The following is a 21,977-nucleotide window of genomic DNA, read 5'->3' on the forward strand; positions in this document are numbered from 1 at the left end:
CCGACTCGCGCTTCTGGGAGTCGTTATGTATATATACGGCTCTTTAAAAGGAACCGAAACAAAAGATCCGACTCCCCGTCGCAGAATTCACTGCAGCAGTTTCCCAGACGCGATTTCTTTAGCGTTTATTATTTTACTCAGTAACGAATCTTATTTAAAATGTAGCGAATTACAATTCTTAATACAAAACATACAGGCTGTAAAATCTACTTTAAAAAGTAAAAGTACACAAAAAAACCTACTCAATTACAGTAACGCGAGTAAATGTACTTCGTTACTTTCTACCTCTGGTCTTAACCAACTTTAATCCACAACATGGACTGATTATTATTTGTATGTAAACATTTTCAAACAAAAGTGCTCAACCAGGATAAAGAATATAAAAAGTGCTTAAGAGTTGCTGCAGAATTTGCTGCAGCAGATGTTGTGCTTAAAGAATACAGAAAAAAAGAGTCTAGTTTTTCCTCTCTTATCAACTATTTATACTGCTTCTTTTTCAACTGTGGATGCTCGTTCACTCACAGCTGTTGAACTCATAGAAGCCCCAAAGAAGCGTACCACCCAGACTGTTGCATGCCCAGAGTGAAGCATGTGGGTGGATCAGTGATGGTTTGGGCTGCCATATCATGGCATTCCCTTGGCCCAATACTTGTGCTAGATGGGCGCGTCACTGCCAAGGACTGCCGAACCATTCTGGAGGACCATGTGCATCCAATGGCGGTGCCGTGTATCAGGATGACAATGCACCAATACACACAGCAAGACTGGTGAAAGATTGGTTTGATGAGCATGAAAGTGAAGTTGAACATCTCCCATGGCCTGCACAGTCACCAGATCTAAATATTATTGAGCCACTTTGGGGTGTTTTGGAGAAGCGAGTCAGGAAACGTTTTCCTCCACCAGCATCACGTAGTGACCTGGCCACTATCCTGCAAGAAGAATGGCTTAAAATCCCTCTGACCACTGTGCAGGACTTGTATATGTCATTTCCAAGACGAATTGACGCTGTATTGGCCGCAAAAGGAGGCCCTACACCATACTAATAAATTATTGTGGTCTAAAACCAGGTGTTTCAGTTTCATTGTCCAACCCCTGTATATCGATATTGAATTATTGTCCAGCACTAGTTACACATGTGAATCGATTTTTAACTGTCTTGTGGTGCATCGTTACATCCCTAGCAATTCCTCATAACTGCTGCAATTACGACCGTTGCTGGTTAATTGAGGGTGTCTGCTCACTGAGACAGGGGATAATGGGGATCAGTGCGTGACTGTCCGTAAGCGATATGGATCCCCATATAAGCAGGCAGCTCCATGCACATGTCAAAGGGGTGTACAAAGTTTGTGGCTCTCCTAAAATCAGGAGTGGAGGATTGCAGCTGTAGAGGGTAAAATGAGAATTGATTGGATATGACAAGATTAGAAGATCATTGGGAGGGAATAAACAAATATAAATAGAATAGAAAAAAATAATATGGTATAAATTTGTCAACATATCATGTTTATTAACTTGAAAAAATAATGCTTTGCTGTCTCTTCAGACCACATATCACATTTGGAGGTCTATATTAACTCAGTGGAGAAGCTGGCTGTCAACTTCCGCAGCAACGGAGAGCAGGAAGTGGCGTCCTCCTTTAATAAGTTTGCTGAATTCTCCAAAGAGCTTCTGTCACCAATGAAGAACATGGTGAGTCACTGCCAGAGGAAATGCTTTGTTAGATCACTGTTAAATGCATTCCTACTGAAATTGCTTTAATCTTAGTTATGGTTTCTTTACCATAATTGGTAATTTTATAACTTGACTGTAATGGGCTAAATGGCCTTTTGATCTTTCTGAAACAAATGTGGGTGTCACTGTGGGTTTATTAGCGCTACATTGAACCTTGTCTCAAATGTTGAATTATATTATCAAAACTTTTATTATACACCGATCAGCCATAACATTAAAACCACCTCCTTGTTTCTACACTCACCGTCCCTGTCCATTTTATCAGCTCCACTTACCATATCGGTGGTGGAGCATTCTCAGCACTGCAGTGACACTGACATGGTTATTGTGTGTTGTGCTGGTATGAGTGGCTCAGACAGCAGCGCTGCTGGAGTTTTTAAATACTGTGTCCACTACTGTCCACTCTATTAGACACTGTAGATGTAAAGTCAGAGACGATCACTCATCTATTGCTGCTGTTGGAGTCGGTCATCTTCTAGACCTTCATCAGTGGTCACAAGATGCTGCCTACGGGGCGCTGTTGGCTGGATATTTTTGAGTGGTGGACTATTCTCAGTCCAGCAGTGACAGTAAGGTGTAAAAAAACTCCATCAGCATTGCTGTGTCTGATCCACTCATACCAGCACAACACACACTAACACACCATCACCATCAGTGTCAATGCAGTGCTGAGAATGATCCACCACCTAAATAATACCTACTCTGTGCTGGTCCTGTGGGGGTCCTGACCATTGAAGAACAGGATGAAATCAGGCTAAAAAGGTATGTAGAGAAACAGATGGACTACTGTCAGTAATTGTAGACCTGCAAAGTGCTTCTATATGGTAAGTGGAGCTGATAAAATGGACAGTGAGTGTAGAAACAAGGAGGTGATTTTAATGTTATGACTGATTGGTATATATATATATATAAGGTAAGTCATGAGCCAACCTGGAAACTTTGTACATAAGGCAGGAACAAACCCTAAGCAGAGTACCACCCTATCCAGGGCATCACACAGCCACACTAACACATCTAGGGGTAATTTAGCCAGTCAACCTACTGCCATATTTTTGAGAAATGGAAGGAAACAACAGCAAAAACTGAAGCTAGGCCCCAGCAACTTAAGTCTAATAATCTAATCATGGTCATTTGTCATTCTGATATTGCTTATGATCTGTCTAGGTGTGTGTGTACATTATTGTAAAAATAAGCAGGTACAATAGGTACAATGTTCAGAGTATTTTAGAAATGGTAATTTGTGTAATACTCTTATTGGATGAAACATCCTCTGTCACAACAATGCCTTACGTTTCATCATTTTCCTGTCCTCAGCTAAAGAGCATGCTGCACAACGTCAACTTCTTCCTGGACTCACTAGTGAAAGGGGATCTGAAAGAGGTCAAAGGTGTAAGTTGATAAAGTCAGTCATGGTCTTTCTGCATGTCATGTCTGCTTTCATGTGGTCAGTTATGTACCAGTGTGTGACAAAATGACCTTTACAAACATATACTGTAAAATACTGCTGTGTTTTTTTTTGTATCAAACTGTAAACATTAACATTTAACAGTAAATATGACGTTTAGTTAACTTAAGTTGTACATTCCCTTTAAACCTTTTATTAAGTGCTGCGCTCATATCTGCACCCAGTGTTTGTTATTTGGCGTACTCACATCAGCATTGCGAAAGGGCAATTTCAAATAATAATGTCCATTTTTCTGTATTGTAGAGTTGGTCATTATATTCATAAACTGCTGATCTTCCATAGACACTTCTTTCTTTTCATCATAATGTTGTTCTGTATTGTTGAATTAGCAACTTTTCCAAGGTATTTTGTTTATTCGTTTATTAGGATTCTGACGTCATGTTTTACGCTTTGGTTACATTCATGACAGGAACGGTAGTTACTCATTACACAAGATTCATCAGTTCACAAGGTTATATTAAACACAGACATGGACAATTCAGTGTCTCCAATTCACCGCACTTGCATGTCTTTGGACTGTGGGAGGAAACCGGAGCACCCGGAGGAAACCCACGCAGACACGGGGAGAACATGCAAACTCCACACAGAAAGGACCCGGACCGCCCCACCCATAAGTGTGAATACATTTTGTTCCTTTGTTTAACTTTACTTTAACGGGAACTATAGCGAGTGCACATTCCTTTGTTCTGGCCCCATTTTTTAAATTGTTTTATTTTATTTTATGTGTTATATTATGAGTTTTACTGTTTTAGAAATTAAATCCCATCACATTAAGAACTGTAGCATGTGTTTTACTAAGCAAACAAAGTAAAGAGATTACTATTATATATATTGTTATTATATTTCACCGGTTGCTTGTTACATCTGTACTAAACATGTCTATTTAAACCACGTGTGCTTCCTCTTAGTGTTCAAAAATCAATGCATTGGGTAATTTTACTTTATTAACCAAAGCTTATTGACGACCTAAAAATTTTTTTACTTTGGGGGCCTACATTATGAAAGCAGTATTGACCATGTGTAACGCAAGGCTGAGGGATTGGGACGGAAATACACACAGAGACTCCTGTCTTTGTGATATCCTAGATTTAGCTGTGTTTAAGTTACTGGACTATTGATGGGAAGGTTGCTGGTTTGAGCCTTGTAAATTTGCTTTTGTATTTTAAATCATTGTCCTACTGTAAACCCCACTTTACCCTCAGTTTTAGCCCATGGCCAGATCATCTTTTAACATTTAATGTTATAGTATTTGTACTATAAAATGCTGTATTTGTTTTTCATCTGCAAAAATAAGAGCGCTGTTATCCAAATTTCTGAGTATCATTGGCTTTTCCATAGAACTTTATCTCAAAATGTTTGAGCATCAACTTGTTTAGGTTTCAAATATTAAATGATCACACATTTCTTTTGGAGACACGGTTTTGCAAATGATTTTTGTCATATTCTGTGACCAGTTAGAGAAATTATTGAAATCTCAAGACTTCCATGTCCTCTACAATTGCTCACATCAGTATCTAGAGCTACAGAATACAGAATGTCTTTATTTGTCATATACACATATACACACACAATATTTTTTCCCGCATATCCCAGGTGGCTTGGAAGCCGGGTTAGAGCGCAGGGTCAGCTTTGTACAGTGCAGACAAGGGCCCAACAGTGGCTGTATGCCAGAGCTGGGATATGAACCCATAGTCTTCTGATCACTAGCCCAAGGCTATTCCATTAGGCTACCACCAGTGGCGATTTCTCTAAGACTGCAAGGGAAGCTCAGCTTCCCATAAAATGTCAAAAACTAAATGGTCAAATATGTACAGTTGTGTTAACATTTCATTGACTACAAATGCGTTAGAACACGTTCATCTTGAAGACGAGTTTGTTCAGAATCAGCTACTTATCACAAATCGACTGACTCGAACTCGATGGGATTGCATGGAAAAGTTTTTTCATTGCTTCGAAACTCGGCGGTCATTGGATAAATGCCACGATTTTGTCCCACCCCCGGACGCTGAGCGTCTCTGGGGGTGAATGGAGCTGTGGGCGGGTCTGGACGCGGAGCTTCTGCAAGATGATTGGAGGATCAGTCGAAAGGCTGAATCCCATTTTGATTGACAGCTACGTCACTTAATCACTGGGAGCTTCAGTCCCATCGCGGATTTTGCGAGTGAAGTCGAAAGACAAACTGCAACCCATTTCTTGGTATTTGCTTGGTGAAATTACTTGACCATTTCCATTGTTCATTGTGTAAATAAAACACACTCATAGTATTTGTTCCAGGACACTGGTCAAGTCCCTGGAAAAGACGCCTACTTGGTACGATAGGATCACAGGCCATTTTCTTGAAATTGACAAATTTTATGATGTAAGCCGACAATGGCTACCAGTGTCCTAGGATTTCAATCTTGAATAAGACGTCTATATTATTTGTGCTTCACAGTTATACATAACTGCATTATCCTTAAACCCCATTTTAATTGCATAACTTCGGCAATAAGCACTATTAATAACAGTGTTTCTTTAGAAAAATATTCACATCAGTTATTAACGATGTCTAAATTTATCTAATGTCAGATGCTAATAACTGAACAAGGCTAACTAGTCAATTTTACAATTATTATATCACTTTTAGTCTAGCTTTAATATAATTCAACACATTACCCTGCCAACTCATTTAATTAAAGCAATAAGCCACGAGAGACTTATCGTCATTCCCCGCGATAAAATCATAGCAGTAACGCACGGTCTCGAGTGGCTTATTGCTTTTATAAAACGGCGGTCAACATAAAATACAATAAATACAACTATGTTTAATTCATAAATGTATTTATTGTGTATAAACTTATAATAAAGCATTCTTCCGCGACGCAAGGTAGTTCGATTAACAGTGTTGCTAGGCAACATGAGGGCGAACATAACATTCACTTTTTCTTTTCAGTGGCGTCATAGGTGTGCGTTTATCGGGGATTTTAACGGCTTCGAATGCGGCTAACGGCTACAACGGCTTCGAACGCGGCTCAGCCAATCAGCTTTTAGGACCGGAACTATCCGTTTTATAATTGTTGATTTGTAACACCTGTGTAACTAACATGATATGTTGTGATGAGTTTTCACTGAGCTGTTGTAGAAAATTTGGTTTTGTTCTCTTTTGGATACAGTGTGCTTTTGTCCAATACTATCATGAATGAATAGAATTTGAGCAATTGAAAGTGAAGGGCCTTGTTTAGGGGCCCACTTGGTGTTGGGCTTGATCTGCCAACCTTCTGATTTCTGGTCCAGCACCTTAACCAAACCAATTCAAACTTTAGTTGCTTAAATTAGAAGTAAACCCTGCCATGTTCTAAACCTGAAACCTAAAAATCCACCAATCAAAATTGGTTAAGGTGGCGCGATGGGTAGCGCTGTTGCCTCACAGCAAGGAGGTCCTGGGTTAGATTCAAAGGTGAAGCGGTTTGAGCCCTTTTCTGTGTGGGCTTTGCATCTACTCCCACTGTCTACATGGGTTTCCTTCGGGAGCTCTGGTTTCCTCCCACAGTCCAAAGACATGCAGTCAGGTTAACTGGTGATACTAAAGTCCCCCTAGGTGTGTGTGTTTGTCCTGTAATGAACTGAAGACTTGTCTGTGGTGTTTTACTGCCTTTTGGCTGCTGAATTATACCACTCAACAAGTAGGATAGTTTATTTCTTTATTTCTTTATTAGGATTTTAACGTCATGTTTTACACTTTGGTTACATTAATGACAGAAACGGTAGTTAGTCATTACACAAGATTCATCAGTTCACAAGTCTTGGACAGAGGCTTGTATCTCTAAAAAACCCACACAGACACAGGGAGAACATGCAAACCTGAATAGGATAAAGTGTTGGTGAAACAGACAGTAAATGAATGAATGCATAACATTGGTTTAATTAGATAATACTCTATAAATACATAGGTAGTTTTTCACACCAGTGTATGATGTATTGTTGTTGTAGTCATGTGTAATCCACTTAGTACCAGCTGCTGTGATGTATCTTCTATGTAGATGCACAGATGAATTGTAGATGTAGACGTTGCATGTCGATGTTCTATAAATACATCAGAAAAATATACTTTATATAATTTAATTTCTTCTTTTCCCTTCAGGACTTGAAGAAACCATTTGATAAAGCATGGCGGGATTATGAGAATAAGTTGTAAGTACTCATACTGTATTTAATTGCATGAACTGTGATACTGATGTTATTAAAAAAGTATTAAAGAAGAGAAAACGGAAAACCTCTTCTATGTGAGGATCAATAACACAATCAGTTCAAATTTTTTAATATGCCACGAGCAACTCTAGTGCTAATTAGTAACTATAAAAAGTGTGCTAATAAGATACCCAGTTTAGTGTCTGATTTATGTGCACGCAAATAAGCAAAACAACCTTAATAATATGAGGGATCTTCAAAAAGATTTCGCACTTTTATATTTTCTGTGGAAACGGTGAGGGTGGGGGGAGTAGTAATTGGTCGTGTCTGAGAGACTGAGAGAGAGCTTAAAGTCCGGATTTAGCGCCATCTGATTTCCACATTTAAAAAAAAATCAGTGTACATAATAAAATAGTATATATTTTATTCTAGTCCTAGCTCTTTGTTTACTGTGGTATTGTATAGTCAGATTATTTTCTATTGATGTTGAGTAAAGTATTTATTATAGTTCTTTAACCATTATCCACTTAGCCTTAGCACTGTAATAGTGCACAGTTGTTATTCTATGGGCAGTGGTCCTGGACTGTTGACCAGAAAGTTGCTGGATGAAGCCCACCACCAAGTTTTTATCTATTGCCTTATTCATGTGCCTTAATCAATCACAGTTGTAAGTTGTTTTGGATAAAGACGTCTTAAATGTAAATGTAGCATAAGCACTGTAGTTAGCGCACAATTGTTAATTGCCAATACATTGGGTGTTTGTGTAATTAGAACACTTGCAGTGTTTTATTGTATTTTATTACATACAATATGTAGGTGGTTTGTGTTACTGTCTCAATTTGTACGTGTATTGTGGGCCACATGATAAATACCTACACTAGTGATGCTAACCCGTCTCCCAGTGCTCTCATGTTACATAAAATTTTATTTCTGGCCACAATCCCCATAGGAATGCTGCATGTACAGTTTTTCTTTTGGTTTAATTGCTGTGGGTAGATTCTAAACATGCTACATAAAGAATAAACCAACAATAGAAAGAACTCCCAGCCGGCTACAAAAGTGTTTGCATGATGTAATAGCAGCAAAAAGGGGGTGATTTAGAAGCATCTTTGCACATGCCACAATTACTTTTTTTTATACAGTGGTACCTTGTAACTCAACATCCCCTAAACTCGAAACCTGACGCCCTTCGTCAAGAATTTTGTACCTTGCCGCTCAGGTGGCGCAGCGGTAAAAAGCACACGCTGCAACCAGGGCTGGATTCTGAGTACGTGGTATCGAATCCAGCTCTGCTTCACCGGTTCGAAGCTGAGTGGCTGTATAGGCAACGATTGGCTGGTTGCTCAGTTGGGGGGGTGGGACAAAGAACCGGATGTAGGTCTCTCTCTGTCAGAATGCGAATGCGATTACGACCTCTGCCGGCTGATTAGAGGCGCCTGCACGAGAGATGAGGAAGAGTGCCCTTAGGGTGTGTCTCTCCGCATGCAACGCTAGGTGGCACGAAACACGTCAATGTGTGGGTGGCAAAAATGCATCCGGCTGCTGCCCATGTTTCGGAGGGGATATGGGTTAGCTTTGATCTCCTCGGTCAGGGCAGGGTTCGGCATAGACAGAGAGGAAGCACGATGCAAATTGAACAATTGGATGCGCTAAAGGGGGAGAAAAAATAAAAAATAAAAAGAAGAAGTTTGTACCTTTAAACTTGACTTTTACCTTAAAGTCGAAGTGTGTGATATTTGTTCACATTTATGTCTGTTTAACTTTAAATAAGTGAGCATTAAATGAATGAATTTCCCCACTGTGGACTAATAAAGGATTATCTTATTTAAAAAAAAATCCTGAAAAAGTTCAATATTTGATCATGCTTTGCTATCATTGCAAAATGAAAGCGAGCGGTAAACAGCAGCATCGTGACCCAGATTAACCATACAGCAGCATAAAATCATTACCACTGCTTACCTGAGCTTCTCTTCTTCAAATTGAGACCAAATCTATATCCGTGTGTTGTTCATTAGGGATATAATCCACTAAAAATAATCCACTCGCGGCAAAAAGCTCAAACTGGTAATTCATTAACTGAGCTGTCACTTATACCTCTACAACGGACCTGGGCATTGTACGGCATCCCCAGTCGGCCCGCATGAGGTTCGTGGCAATTAAAAATGAGATGTAAATAAATGTACATCAAACATGCAATATAACAGGACTGATTTTGACGAGAGCGCCGTGTCTTTAAATATCCGTACGTTTCAATTTGCGTATGCGCGTGTGCGCGAGTGTATCAGCTTCACTGTTATGCTAACAGAACTGAGTGTGATTGACGGTGGAGTTTTTAACAAGACATGAACTTCTGAATTGTTTATTAAGTCAGGTGTAACGCTGGTTAAGGATCAGAATTTAGGCTCTAAATCGCTGTTACGGTACTAAACAGAAATACAAGCATATGAACGATGCGGAGCGTCACACCTGAAGCGTCTCTAACTAAACCGCAAAAGCAACAAAGACTGTTTTATAAAGTTTAACACATCCAGAACTGAAGCAGTCAGGACCAGCTCTGTGATTATAAAAATAATATTAAACAATAACAAAGGACTGAAAAACAAATGTGGTAATTAGACTCAAAACAAAATAGTGTAAAGTTTAAAAACCTGCACATTTTGTTCACATTTGTTTTTGCATTTGTTTGTTTAAATAGTAAAATAATGTTGATGTTTTTACTCTGCATACTTCTGATTTTCTAAATGTAACAATAAACAGCTTATTAGAACTGTACAATTCACTGCTTTTCATAAAGAGTGGACAGTTGTAGCTTAGTGGTTAAGGTACTGGACTAGTAATCAGAAGGTTGCTGGTTCAAGCCCCACCACTGCCAGGTTTCTGCTGTTGGGCCCTTGAGCAAGTCCCATAATCCTTAATTGCTCAGACTGTATACTGGACCTGTATTGTAAATCGCTTTGGATAAAGGCGTCTGCTAAATGCTGAAAATGTAATGCAAATGTAAATAAAAAGATACAATTAATATTGAGCAGAATTAAGATCACCTTATTGGTCCGGCCCTCCACAACAGTCCCAGTTTCTTATGTGGCCCCTTGGAAAATTTAATTGCCCACCCCTGCTCTACGACAACCAATAAAGAGAGGAACATCTGACATCCCACCCAAATTCTGAATTCAAAAGCTCTGATTGGTTCATACAGCTGTTTTTCAAGGCCTGAACCACGACTGAATCTCTGAAACAAACACGCACTGATCCATGGAGTTGTTTTGTCAAATGTTTACAGCTTTGCGTGTCTTGCAGTTTTTTTTTTTTGCACAAATGTTTTAACAAGGGGTATTACACATGTATTTTGTCTCTGTAAAGCACTAAGATAGAGAAAGAAAAGAGGGAGCTGGCTAAGCAGTATGGGATGGTGAGGACAGAAGTGAGTGGTGGAGAGATTGCTGAGGAGCTGGAGAAAGAGCGCAGAATGTTCCAGCTGCAGATGTGTGAGGTGAGCACAAAACACACACCAACACACCAGTCGTGACGTGTTTACAAATGCCCTCTAGGTTTTTATTAATTAACCAGTTTACCAAGTGTGTTGTCTGCTTTGTATACTTAATGAGAACCTTTCCAGGACTGTGAAGTGGGCTAGAATTATTAACTAGCAGCACATTATGCTGCACTTAAATAAATCCAGAAGAGAGAAGAAAATGTTTAGGTACATCAATCATTCAATACATTAGGACCACCTCACACCCCCCAAAAAAAGGGGAATGGCAATGCCTATTTTGTAACAGTTGTGCTTGTCACAGTCATGATGTATTAAACATTGTGCTGTTGGCAGTTACTTATATGGACAGCCTCTAACACTTGAAAGATCAAATCGGTATGGCCATTTGTCTAGGTATCTTTTATTTAATATATTTTATACGTTTTTCTCCTGGACGGCACAGTGGCAAGGCGGTCCGGGTCCTTTCTGTGCGGAGTTTGCATGTTCTCCCCATGTATGCATGGGTTTCCTCCGGGAGCTCCGGTTTTCTCCCAGAGTCCAAAAACATGCAGTCAAGTTAATTGGAAACACTGAATTGCCCTGTGTGGTGTGTGTGTGTGTGTGTGTCTGCCTTGTGATGGACTGGTGCCCCGTCCAGGGTGTTACTGTGCCTTGCGCCCATTGAAAAGCTTTGATAGGCTCCAGTCATCCCTCCCTGCAGGCACTGCCAGTTATGCCCGCTAGATGGCACCCAGCCGACCGGTGGCAACACTCATTCTGGAGTTTCAGAATCTCGGCCCTGGTGTGCTAGTGGAATATCCCGCTGCACCACCTGGGCACATTTGGGTTGAAGTATCTTTAACAACTAGTAGTGCTGGTAAAGAGATGAATGTGAGTATCGAACCCTTCTGTGTATAAGGCTGAATAGTTGCAGGCCAGTCAGAGTGCCTATGCTTCTGCCCATAGTCAAAACACCTACACTGGGCATTCAAGCGTCAGAACTGGACATTGTAACAAGATTGACTGGTCAGTTGGAAATGGATTGACTGGTCGGACTAGTCCTGTTTTCTTAAAGATCATATGAATGGCTGGGAAAGAGTGCATCAATTGCCTGAGGAAGAAATAGATGCTGGAACATTCTCCCTGGTCCTCGTGCACTCTGTTTTGTTTTCAGTTCTGTTTTCCTGTCCCATTGTTTTTGTCATTGTTTATACCTGCTGTTCAATGTTTTTCTGTAGTATGTGTATATGTACCAGAGATGTTCACAAGTCACAAAATACAAGTCTGAGTCAAGTCACGGAGTCTTTAGACCAGGCCTAACTTTCCTTTACTTTCCTAGTCATTGTGCAAATGAATGTAATTTCCGTAACAAGAAGGTACCAGTAAAAAGCTTAAACTGATACGTTTTGTTTTCATTGCGCGCAATAAATCACAGCACAGTGGCCAAAATCCAAAACACAGCAAAAAAAATCATAACCACTGCTTACCCTAGCTTATGTTCTTCCAGATGCTATTAAATTTATAACCGTGTGTCCCATAAGGAATACAGTAAGTCCTCGGGTTACGGCAGACTCAACATACGGCGTTTCGTGGCTACGTTGCCATCTTCTATAAATTTATTAAGAAAGTCTTGTTCCGTCATTACGGATCTCTGACGTAAGTTGGCCTCCTGTATAATCTGTTATTTTGTAAATGTGCTTATAATTAAAAACCTCCAAACTTTTCCTGGTTGTGAAGTAAAGCACGAACTCGTTAGAAAGCCAATCAAGCGTTTCATCGACACATCGTCTGTGTGATGCGAACTGAATAAATGCAAATAACAGCATTTCTTACTAAAAATTACAACCATTAGCGCCAATTCTGTAGGAGCGTTCCATTCACCCCAGTTGTTCCCGTGAAGTGCACTACGTAGGGTATTCCACCATTTTAAGTGAGATTTGAATCCAAAGGTAACGAAAATGTTCAAATGAAGTGAACTTCAAACTGTGTAGGGAGTAGGGAGTGCCGCTTCATCACCAAGCCTAAAGCTGCCTGTAACATTTACCCATTGCGTGCGTTGCAGGTTAAGATGGCCGGAGTATTTATAATAATAATAATTATGTACATATATAGTTGTCACATGTAACTAATGTTAACACATTTTGACGCTAGCGACTCTTGTTGTTCACGAGTCATTTTTTTGCGAGTCAAGTCCGAGTCATTTGAAACGAGTCTGAGTTGAGTCTGAAGTCACGACTTACGTGCGACTCGGACTTGAGATGCAGACTCGAGTCCCCATCTCTGATATGTACCTTTGTTTGTCCCTAACCCTAACCCTGGTCAAGTATTGCGTACTTAGCATAGAGTCTAGTTTTCTAGTTATAGTTTCTACTTCTAGTTTTTTTTTTATCTTGTATTTGTTTAGTGTCCCTGTTTTATCAATGCTCAATTCTAGAGATGGGACGATCGATCGGCTACGAATCGGTATCGGCCGATTTTTAATCAAAATATGCTATCGGCGATCGGCGATATTTCCTAAAAGTAGCCGATCCGATCGTGTGATATATAAAGACCATGTTAAGTTAACAGCTCAGTGGATTGATCCAGACTTTGAGCTACGAAGCACCAACCATCACATCACCATTCATCAACAATCGTACAGAAACCATCGTGAAAGCTCTTACGATGTAATTTTGCTGATTGTAATATTTACTTTAAATATTGCGCACTGCTCCGGTTTATCTTCACAGTGAGGCTCTTTTTAAGTTTATTTACTGCTAATCCCCCCACCCCCCGATCGGAATCGGCTATCGGCCGATGTCCCTGAAAGGAGATCGGAGATCGGAATCGGTGCCAAAAACCCCGATCGGTCCATCTCTACTCAATTCATCTTCTCATTTTGACCCTTGTCTAATTAACGGACCATGCGTTTGGATTTCACTGTAAATAAATGATCACCAATATTATGCTTATGTCCTTCCTCCTCTGTCCGCCAAAAGATGCACTGTATGACGATCCATCCTACAACATACAGAAATTAACTGACTTGAAAAACATTTCTAAGACTCTGAGACTGCTGCAGACTACTGCAAACTTGCAACTTTGGAGAATAATCCATGAGTGAGAGACCGCATCAGCAAATCATCTATTAGGTTCCAAAAGAATCTACATGAGCGTCTAAAAACTGTTGGCCTGGATCACCTAAAAAAAGGCCAGCATCCATGATTCACTAATAGACTGGACAAAGTCTATCAATACATAGAATAAATAAAATGTAAAAACAAGTGCTGACCAAGAGGAACATAAAGTTTTACCTCACATTTGCCAAAAAATATTATGATGAGCCCTAAGCCTTGCCATGTCTTGTGGACTAATACATTTAAAACATTACTTTTAAAAAGACATTTTTGGTCCATTTACATCAATATGCAGCCAACGCGATATGCATTGTCTGGATTCTATCAAAATTTTCAGTCTGTAATATTCAGAGAGTTTTTCCTTGCCACTTTTACCCTTTGTTTGCCTGTAATTGTAAACTTGCTTTGAGACAATGTCCATTGTAAAATACTCTATACAATGGACTTGATCCCTCTTAACAGGACCTACAAGGCTACAACCCTTTGTGGCTAAATGATTCATTCTTCTAAAAAGACTGACCATCAGTTATACAGTAGAAAGTATTTCAGTGCACTTTTTGTAAAGGCATTACATTTTCCTCAGTGGACAAGCATCTAAAACCACTGTACCATAATTAAAGCATTTTACTAGTGGTATCAGACTTCTGGCCCACACTGTATCATATATTACAATGGTGATACAGGTATCAGAAACGTTTTCCTTTAAATGCTTAAATGTTTAAATGCTGTGGCTTGTGTTTTCTAATGTTTTTGTTGTCTTATAATAGATATAATGTGAGGATCTGAAACCATTTAGTGTGATAAATCTGCAAAGAAAGAGGAAATTGAGAGGGGCGTTTTTTACACCACTGTAAATTGCCTGTATCCTTTGAAGTAGTCAGTTCTTTTAAAGTTTGTCTTTTGTACAATCAGTAGAGATTGAAAGGCATTTGAAATGATCACTTTTACTTAATGCTGCTAGTGAAAATAGTATGTATTCATGTTTGTGGTAGAAAAATGTATTCACATTATTCAATAACTTATTCAATAATTATTAATTACATTATTCTTACATAACATTATTAATTTAAAAAGCTCCAGCAATTTTGAATAGCCAGTCTGCCTTCTGGAGGTGGAAAAAAACCTGAAAGAAACCCATACAAACATGTGGAGAACATACTAGACTCACACATATGGTGATTAAAGGTCAGGTTTAACCCCTGCCTTATGGGTCAACAATGACCCACCAATATGATTATCAGCAGTTAAGATTCTCTTAAACTTATTTCTGCCTGAGATTTTACTTTTCCTAGAGTGACCGCAAATACTCACAAAATTTGTGATGAATGACATGTTGTTTCTTTACGTAAAATACATTTGGGTTTTAAAATTTAATTAAGCTGCCTTATTTTAGGGGTTTAGTAAAAGTAGGTTATTACCTAGTCCCAAAACCTTATATTTGTTTGTTCTTATACAGTATAATTATATTGTATTGATTTCCAACAGCAGGAATCAGTGGTGGCTACCCAAACATGTGCTGAGGATTCAAACCTTCACTAAAAACTTTTTGTCATTATCATCTTTATCACTTAAAAGGTCATTATCATCATAGACTGAGAGAACTTTATTAGGAAAGACAGTTTGCGCCATAGGGTGCACCTAATCCTGTACCAACACCTTACATTTGTTGGTTCTAATATAATTCTAATATCATTTCAAAGAGCAGGAATCAGTGGCAGGGCGGCACGGTGGCTCGGTGGGTAGCACTGTCGCCTCACAGCAAGAAGGTCCTGGGTTCGATCCCCAGGTGTGGCGGTCCGGATCCTTTCTGTGCGGAGTTTGCATGTTCACGGAGACACTGAATTGCCCTATAGGAGAATGGGTGTGTGTGTGTGTGTATGTGTGTCTGCCCTGCGATGGACTGGCGCCCGTCCAGGGTGTTACTGTGTGCCTTGCGCCCATTGAAAAGCTGGGATAGGCTTCAGCACCCTCCCCGCGACCCTAATTGGATAAGCGGTTAAAGAAAGTGAGTGAGTGGGGAATCAGTGGCTCGGTGGGTAGCACTGTCACCTCACAGCAAGAAGGTTCTGAGTTTGATTCCCAAGTCCCTACGCGATCTCCGGTTTCCTTCCACAGTCCGAAGACATGCAGTGTGTGTGTGTGTGTCCTGTGATGGACTGGCGACCTGTCCGGGGTGTTTTCTACCTTTTGCCCAGTGAATTGTACCCACCGTGACCCTGACCAGGATAAAGTGATGGTAAAACTGACAATGAATGAATGATTTCCAACAGCAGAAATCAGTTGTGCTATTGACCGACTGGGCAGCTACCAGACATGAGGACCCTTAGGACAAGTGCAGTATACTAAACGTTAAGGGTTAAAGCCAAGCCTTTGGGACCTTGGTGCTGTGAGGCTGCACTGCTAAGCTTGCTGGGATAGTATTGTCTCCTCCTAATTATAGCGAAATTGGTCAATTTTGGGTGTTTGTCAGTGTATTTGTGTGAAAGAAGGCCGTTAGTGCTCTCCTTCATGTGTGTGTGTGTGTGCATATGGATGTTACACAACCTTGACCAACCAGCTTGAAGAGACTCAGTGGTCGATTTTTTTTAAAGGAAGCAGTGATCTGGCAAACCCACCAACTAAACTTTGTTTCCTAAGACACACTTCGCATCAGTATAGTTAATAAATTGGTTCATATTCGCCCCATTTCTGATCATATTCTAGCAAATATGTTACATTTATTTACAAAAGACGGCATAACTAAACAAAATCCAATTTTGGGATGGTCTGCTTATTCAGTGAAAAACAGCACCCACAATAATACCAGTCAGTTGCCTCTTTAAACTTAAACATTTTTGCCACGTTTAGCAGCAACAACCGCATCCAAATCCTTTGGGTAACTGGAGGCTAGTCTTCAGCACTACTATTTAATATTTGGCCCACGTTTCAGCAGAATTGCTTTACTTTAGCTGCTTTGGGCACCCAGGTGGCGCAGCGTGATATTCCACTAGCACACCAGCGCTGAGATTCTGAACTCCCGAGTTCGAACCTCATCTCTGCTACCGGTCGGCTGGGCACCCTCTAGTGGGCATAATTGACAGTGCCTGCAACAGACAAAATTGGCCATTTAAAGTCTGTTGGTAGGGGAAAAAGACCAGAGTAATGTGGGTGGGGTCTTTGACGCTGTGTAAGGACCTCGGTTAGTAGCCCGAGGCGCAGGATCAGTGCGTGGCACTCCGCGCACGAATACTGGTCTCATGCGCAAATTCATTGAACGTGTGGGCAAATAAGAAGGGGTCGGTGTACTGTGCACACGTCAGAGGGAGTGTGAGGCAGGCTTATATACCCTCCTCGGACATGACCGGAGTCGCCAGCAGTGGAAGACGAACTGACTATGCTAAATTGGGAGAAAAAGGGTAAAATGCATTAACATAATAGCAATAATAATAATAATAATTATAATTTAGCTGAATTGGAGGGCTTTTGAGAATGGACTGCTTGTTTTAGGTCCAACACAGCACCTCAATGAGGTTTAATTTAGGACTTTGATTAGACGCTTTTAAACCTTTTATAAGGCATTCTAGACTTGCTATTATTATTCTCAGCACTGCAGTGACAATGACATAGTGGTGTTGTGTTAGTGTGTGTTGTGCTGGTATGAGTAGTTCAGACACAGCAGTGCTGCTGGAGTTTTTAAATACTGTCTCCACTCACTGTCCACTCTATTAGACACTCCTACCTATTGCTGCTGTTTGAGTTGGTCATCTTCTAGACCTCCATCAACATTTCTGTCTTATCCACTCATACCAGCACAACACACACTAACACACCACCACCATGTCATTGTCACTGCAGTGCTGAGAATGACCCACCACCCAAATAATACCTGCTCTGTGGTGGTCCTGTGGGGGTCCTGACCATTGAAGAACAGCATGAAAGGGGGCTAACAAAGCATGCCGAGAAACAGATGGACTAGTCAGTAGTTGTAGAACTCCGAAGTGGTCATATATGGTAAGTGGAGCTGATAAAATGTACCGTAAATGTAGAAACAAGGAGGTGGTTTTAATATTATGGCTGATCGGTGTACAATGCCTTGGTTTAGTGTAAAGCGCTCTTGTTTGAGCTGCATTTTTTTACCTTTTGTATTACACAGTACCTCATCAAAGTGAATGATATTAAGACCAAGAAGGGTGTGGACCTGCTCCAAAATCTCATCAAGCACTACCATTCACAATGCAAGTAAGTGTAGATCATTAATGATGTTTTTTTTTATTCCAAATTGACAGTTTGACAGTTTATTCCAAATTGGCATCATTAGGTTCCACCAAATTATGTTCTAGAAAGTGTTATTTTTTATGTGGCTGCTTGTGATGATGTAAGTACTATTGTACTCCTTACACATCACCAAGACTAGATTTAGGTATCCAATGGAAGTAGTGTAAATAAATAAATAAGTACTTAGCTGTTGTTGGGAGATGATCCAGGTGTCGGCGGAGGTCGGAGTTGGTCCGGGACTCTGTTGTGTGTAAGGTACCTGAGGATACCAGAAAAGAACACAGTAAGGAATAAAGCTAGCTGTATGCTGTATATGCATTATGAATTATGTGGGGAAGGTGTACACTGAATGTCATGGCCATAGGAATGTATCTTGTGTGTGTTTGAACGCCCGCTCTAGTTTCTCCTGCTTGAGGATTGGCCACCAGGTCTATAGGGGAGGGGCCTCATAGTAAAAGCAGGAGGGAGTGATGGCGGAAAGTCTTCTGTAGCTTTACAGCTACCGCCTATTCGTGAGACTGCTATGGTCTTATTATATGAGTAACAGCCTTTTTGTTGACTGTAGTCAATAGGGTTACTTATATCAACCAGCTGTGGTTTTATTTTCCGACGCATTGTGTAAATATTTCATGTGTGTGAATAAAACTATAAAACTTGGAACTTGGTTTTTTGAGCTGTTGTCCTCCTTGCAAGCCTCCAACACTTGGTAAACCTACCACACTCCTTTACACTGCTACTGAGGACATTATTTGATCAAAAGCAGTATCCATGAAAGTCCCTGAGGAGCAAAGCTGGGCAGAGGATCTCCAGGCAAACCTTTGTTAAGCACCACAATACAAAGCTACATTTACAAATGCCGTTTAAAACTCTACTGTGCAGAAAAGAAGCCTGGTGTTAAACATTTTCCAGAAGCAGCGTCAAGTTCGCTTGGCTTGGAGGCATTTGGAATGGACTATCACACATTGGAAGTGTGTATTGTGGTCAGACGAATCAGAATGGAGGACCAAAAACTGTTATCAGCAACAAGTCCAAAAGCCAGGGTCTGTCATGGTATGGGGTTGTGCCATTACCCTCGGCAATGGTAATTTTTACTGCTGTTATGGCAGCATAAATGCAGAATGGATTGAGATTTTGGATCAACGTATTCTACCTGCATGACATCTTTTCCAGGGACGTCCATGCATTTTTCAACAACACAATGCAAACCCACATGCTGCACACATTCTGTACAAAGGCATGGCTACGGAGGAAGAGGGCATGGGTACTGGACTGGACTGTATGATCTGAAATATATTTCTAGGCACAGATTTTCATAATGGAATACATAAACAGCTCCAAAATAAATAAGACAATGACAATCATGTCCTGTCTGCTGCCAAAGGTAATTGGCACACCTGCTCTTTGTCTGCATTACCACTTGGGTGCTAGTGTTACTGGTGCTTTTTGCATTATGTCTCCTTTGACTTACCCCCATCAAGACAATTATGGTTCATTATGCAGTAATTTAGGAAGAGGAAGAAGGCAGAAAATGTTCAAGGGAGAACAGGGGGTGGGGGTGGTGGTGGAGAAAAACGATGAGGGGTGAGATAAGACGTGAGATAAAATGAGGAAGATAAAGGGGAACTGCAGCACCAGCAGTACCAGCAAACCAGTGTGATGGTGATAATTAATTGTTTCCTTTTGTCAGTTTCTTTCAGGAGTGCTTAGTCGCCACAGAGAAGCTGAAGCACTACATTGACACTCTGACTCCAAGACTGAGCATTGTAAGTGCTGTATGCTGTTAAGAATCTTTCCTTCAAGGTTCATACTGTACAGGTTGCCATGTTGGTGCCTAAATATTACACTCAGAATGCTTATTCCTGGGTAACTGTTCTTACATATTCAAAGCTGTTTAATAGGTGCATTGTTTATATCTTGATTAGCAATATCTTGTTCTATCTGTTTGCGTATAGGGACGTTAGTTTAGTAGCTTGACAAAAAACAGCTTTAGCGCAGTGTGGGATGTACTGAATTGCTTTAAAGAGGTTCGTATGGCTTTGTGGAACCATAGTAGCCCATGTTTACTAATAATATGTATGTAAGGAGTCCAGTTGGCACAGCGGGATATTCCGCTACCACACCAACGGCAAGATTCTGAACTTCTAGGTGCGAAACTCGGCGTTGCCACCGGTCAGCTGGGCACCATCTAGCGGGCATAATTGGCAGTGCCTGCAGCAGACACGGTTCTGCTAGGGCGGGATGACCGGACTATGTGGGTGAGGTCTTAATACGCTGTGCAAGGACCCTGATTGGCAGATAAAGAGGCGCTTTTACAGAGAGCATGGGTGAAAAAGGGTTCCGCTAAGGGCTGTGCGAGGGTCGGAGGAGGCGTGAGCAGCAATATACCCACCTTGACTGCAATCGGGGATCCCTCAGCAGCGGAAGACAAATTGACTACGCTAAATTGGGAGAAATTTTTTAGAAGCTTAATAAAACATAAAATAATTATCACTAATAACATAAAATGACTGATCTGGTGGGTCTAAAGAATGTGTTATCTTTTGAATGAGCATATCTGCTTTTAAATTACTTTAGAACAGTGCAAAATGAGCGTCTTCTTTCTTTAAGATATAAACCCGCTTTAGCTTTTCAGAACAATTAATGCACATAAAAGCTTATTCAAATATTTGTTTTACAAAAGTACATTGAATCCTTTTGTTTTTTTAAAGGCTGCAAATTCACTGTCAGTCCATTCGAGGAATACCCCCCAGCTGCACTATCCAGTCTAATTACATTCAGATGTGTGTGTGTGTGACCAAGAGGAATAAATTAATATTCAGAGCACAGCTCATTTTGCTTGCTAAGTTTGACACTGCCAGTGGATCATTTAATTTATTTAGCTCTCCACACATCATCCATCCTCTTGTCTAATTGTTTAATAAACACTTATAGTTCACCATTTAAAAGGGTTTTACTGTTCATGAAGCAATATAAAAAAAAAAAAAAACTTTTTATCATCAATTCATTTATATTTATATTCCATGAATGCCATGCACTGATGGCTAAATGTCATCCCTTGTGAGGGTGACAGAGGGTGAAGATCTGTTTGTTGTGCAGAACTCAAAAAATAACTTCAAAAGACAGGATGCCATTTCAAATAATTGTCAGCAGTGACTTGCATTAAAGACTCTTTTAAAAATTACTCACTCGGGCCGCTCAGGTGGCGCAGCGGTAAAAACACACGCTGCAACCAGAGCTGGGATCTCGAATACATCGTAGCGAATCTCAGCCCCTCCTGTCGGCTAAGGCTGAGCGGCCACATGAACAAAGATTGGCCTGTTGTTCAGATGGGCGGAACTAAGCCGGATAGGGCTCTCTCTCTGTCAGACTGGTGCAATTACGACTTCTGCTGGCTGATTAGAGGCGCCTACACAGAGATGAGGAAAGAGTGCTCTTAGGGTGTGTCTCTCCATACACAGCGCTAGGTGGCACAACACTCGTCAATGTGTGGGTGACGAGATGCATACGGCTTTCTGCCCACGTATCGGAGGGGGCGTGGGTCAGCTTTGATCTCCTCGGTCAGAGCAGGGATCGGCATCGGCGGAGAGGAAGCATGACGCAATTGGGCAACTGGACACACTAAAGGGGGAGAAAAAGGGGAGAAAATGCATTTTTTTTTTAAATTACTCACTCTTTTTCTTAACCGCTTATCCAGTCAGGGTCGTGGGGGGGGTGCTGGAGCCTATCCCAGCTTTTCAATGGGCGCAAGGCACACAGTAACACCCTGGACGGG

General features: G+C 40.7%; 1 protein-coding gene across 1 annotated transcript in view; it reads left to right on the forward strand.

The window, feature by feature from the left end:
- The window catches only part of unm_sa1614 (un-named sa1614), a 79,912-nt gene that overhangs the window by 20,431 nt on the left and 37,504 nt on the right, over positions 1 to 21,977 (forward strand). Inside the window, exons 3-8 of the mRNA XM_062986277.1 lie at positions 1,544 to 1,689; positions 3,046 to 3,120; positions 7,317 to 7,366; positions 10,724 to 10,853; positions 18,084 to 18,169; positions 19,893 to 19,968. Of these exons, the coding sequence (XP_062842347.1) occupies positions 1,544 to 1,689; positions 3,046 to 3,120; positions 7,317 to 7,366; positions 10,724 to 10,853; positions 18,084 to 18,169; positions 19,893 to 19,968 (563 nt within the window). The remainder of the gene's footprint in view (positions 1 to 1,543; positions 1,690 to 3,045; positions 3,121 to 7,316; positions 7,367 to 10,723; positions 10,854 to 18,083; positions 18,170 to 19,892; positions 19,969 to 21,977) is intronic.

Source organism: Trichomycterus rosablanca, chromosome 24, assembly GCF_030014385.1.
Source record: "Trichomycterus rosablanca isolate fTriRos1 chromosome 24, fTriRos1.hap1, whole genome shotgun sequence".
In the NCBI taxonomy this organism is placed as follows: domain Eukaryota; kingdom Metazoa; phylum Chordata; class Actinopteri; order Siluriformes; family Trichomycteridae; genus Trichomycterus; species Trichomycterus rosablanca.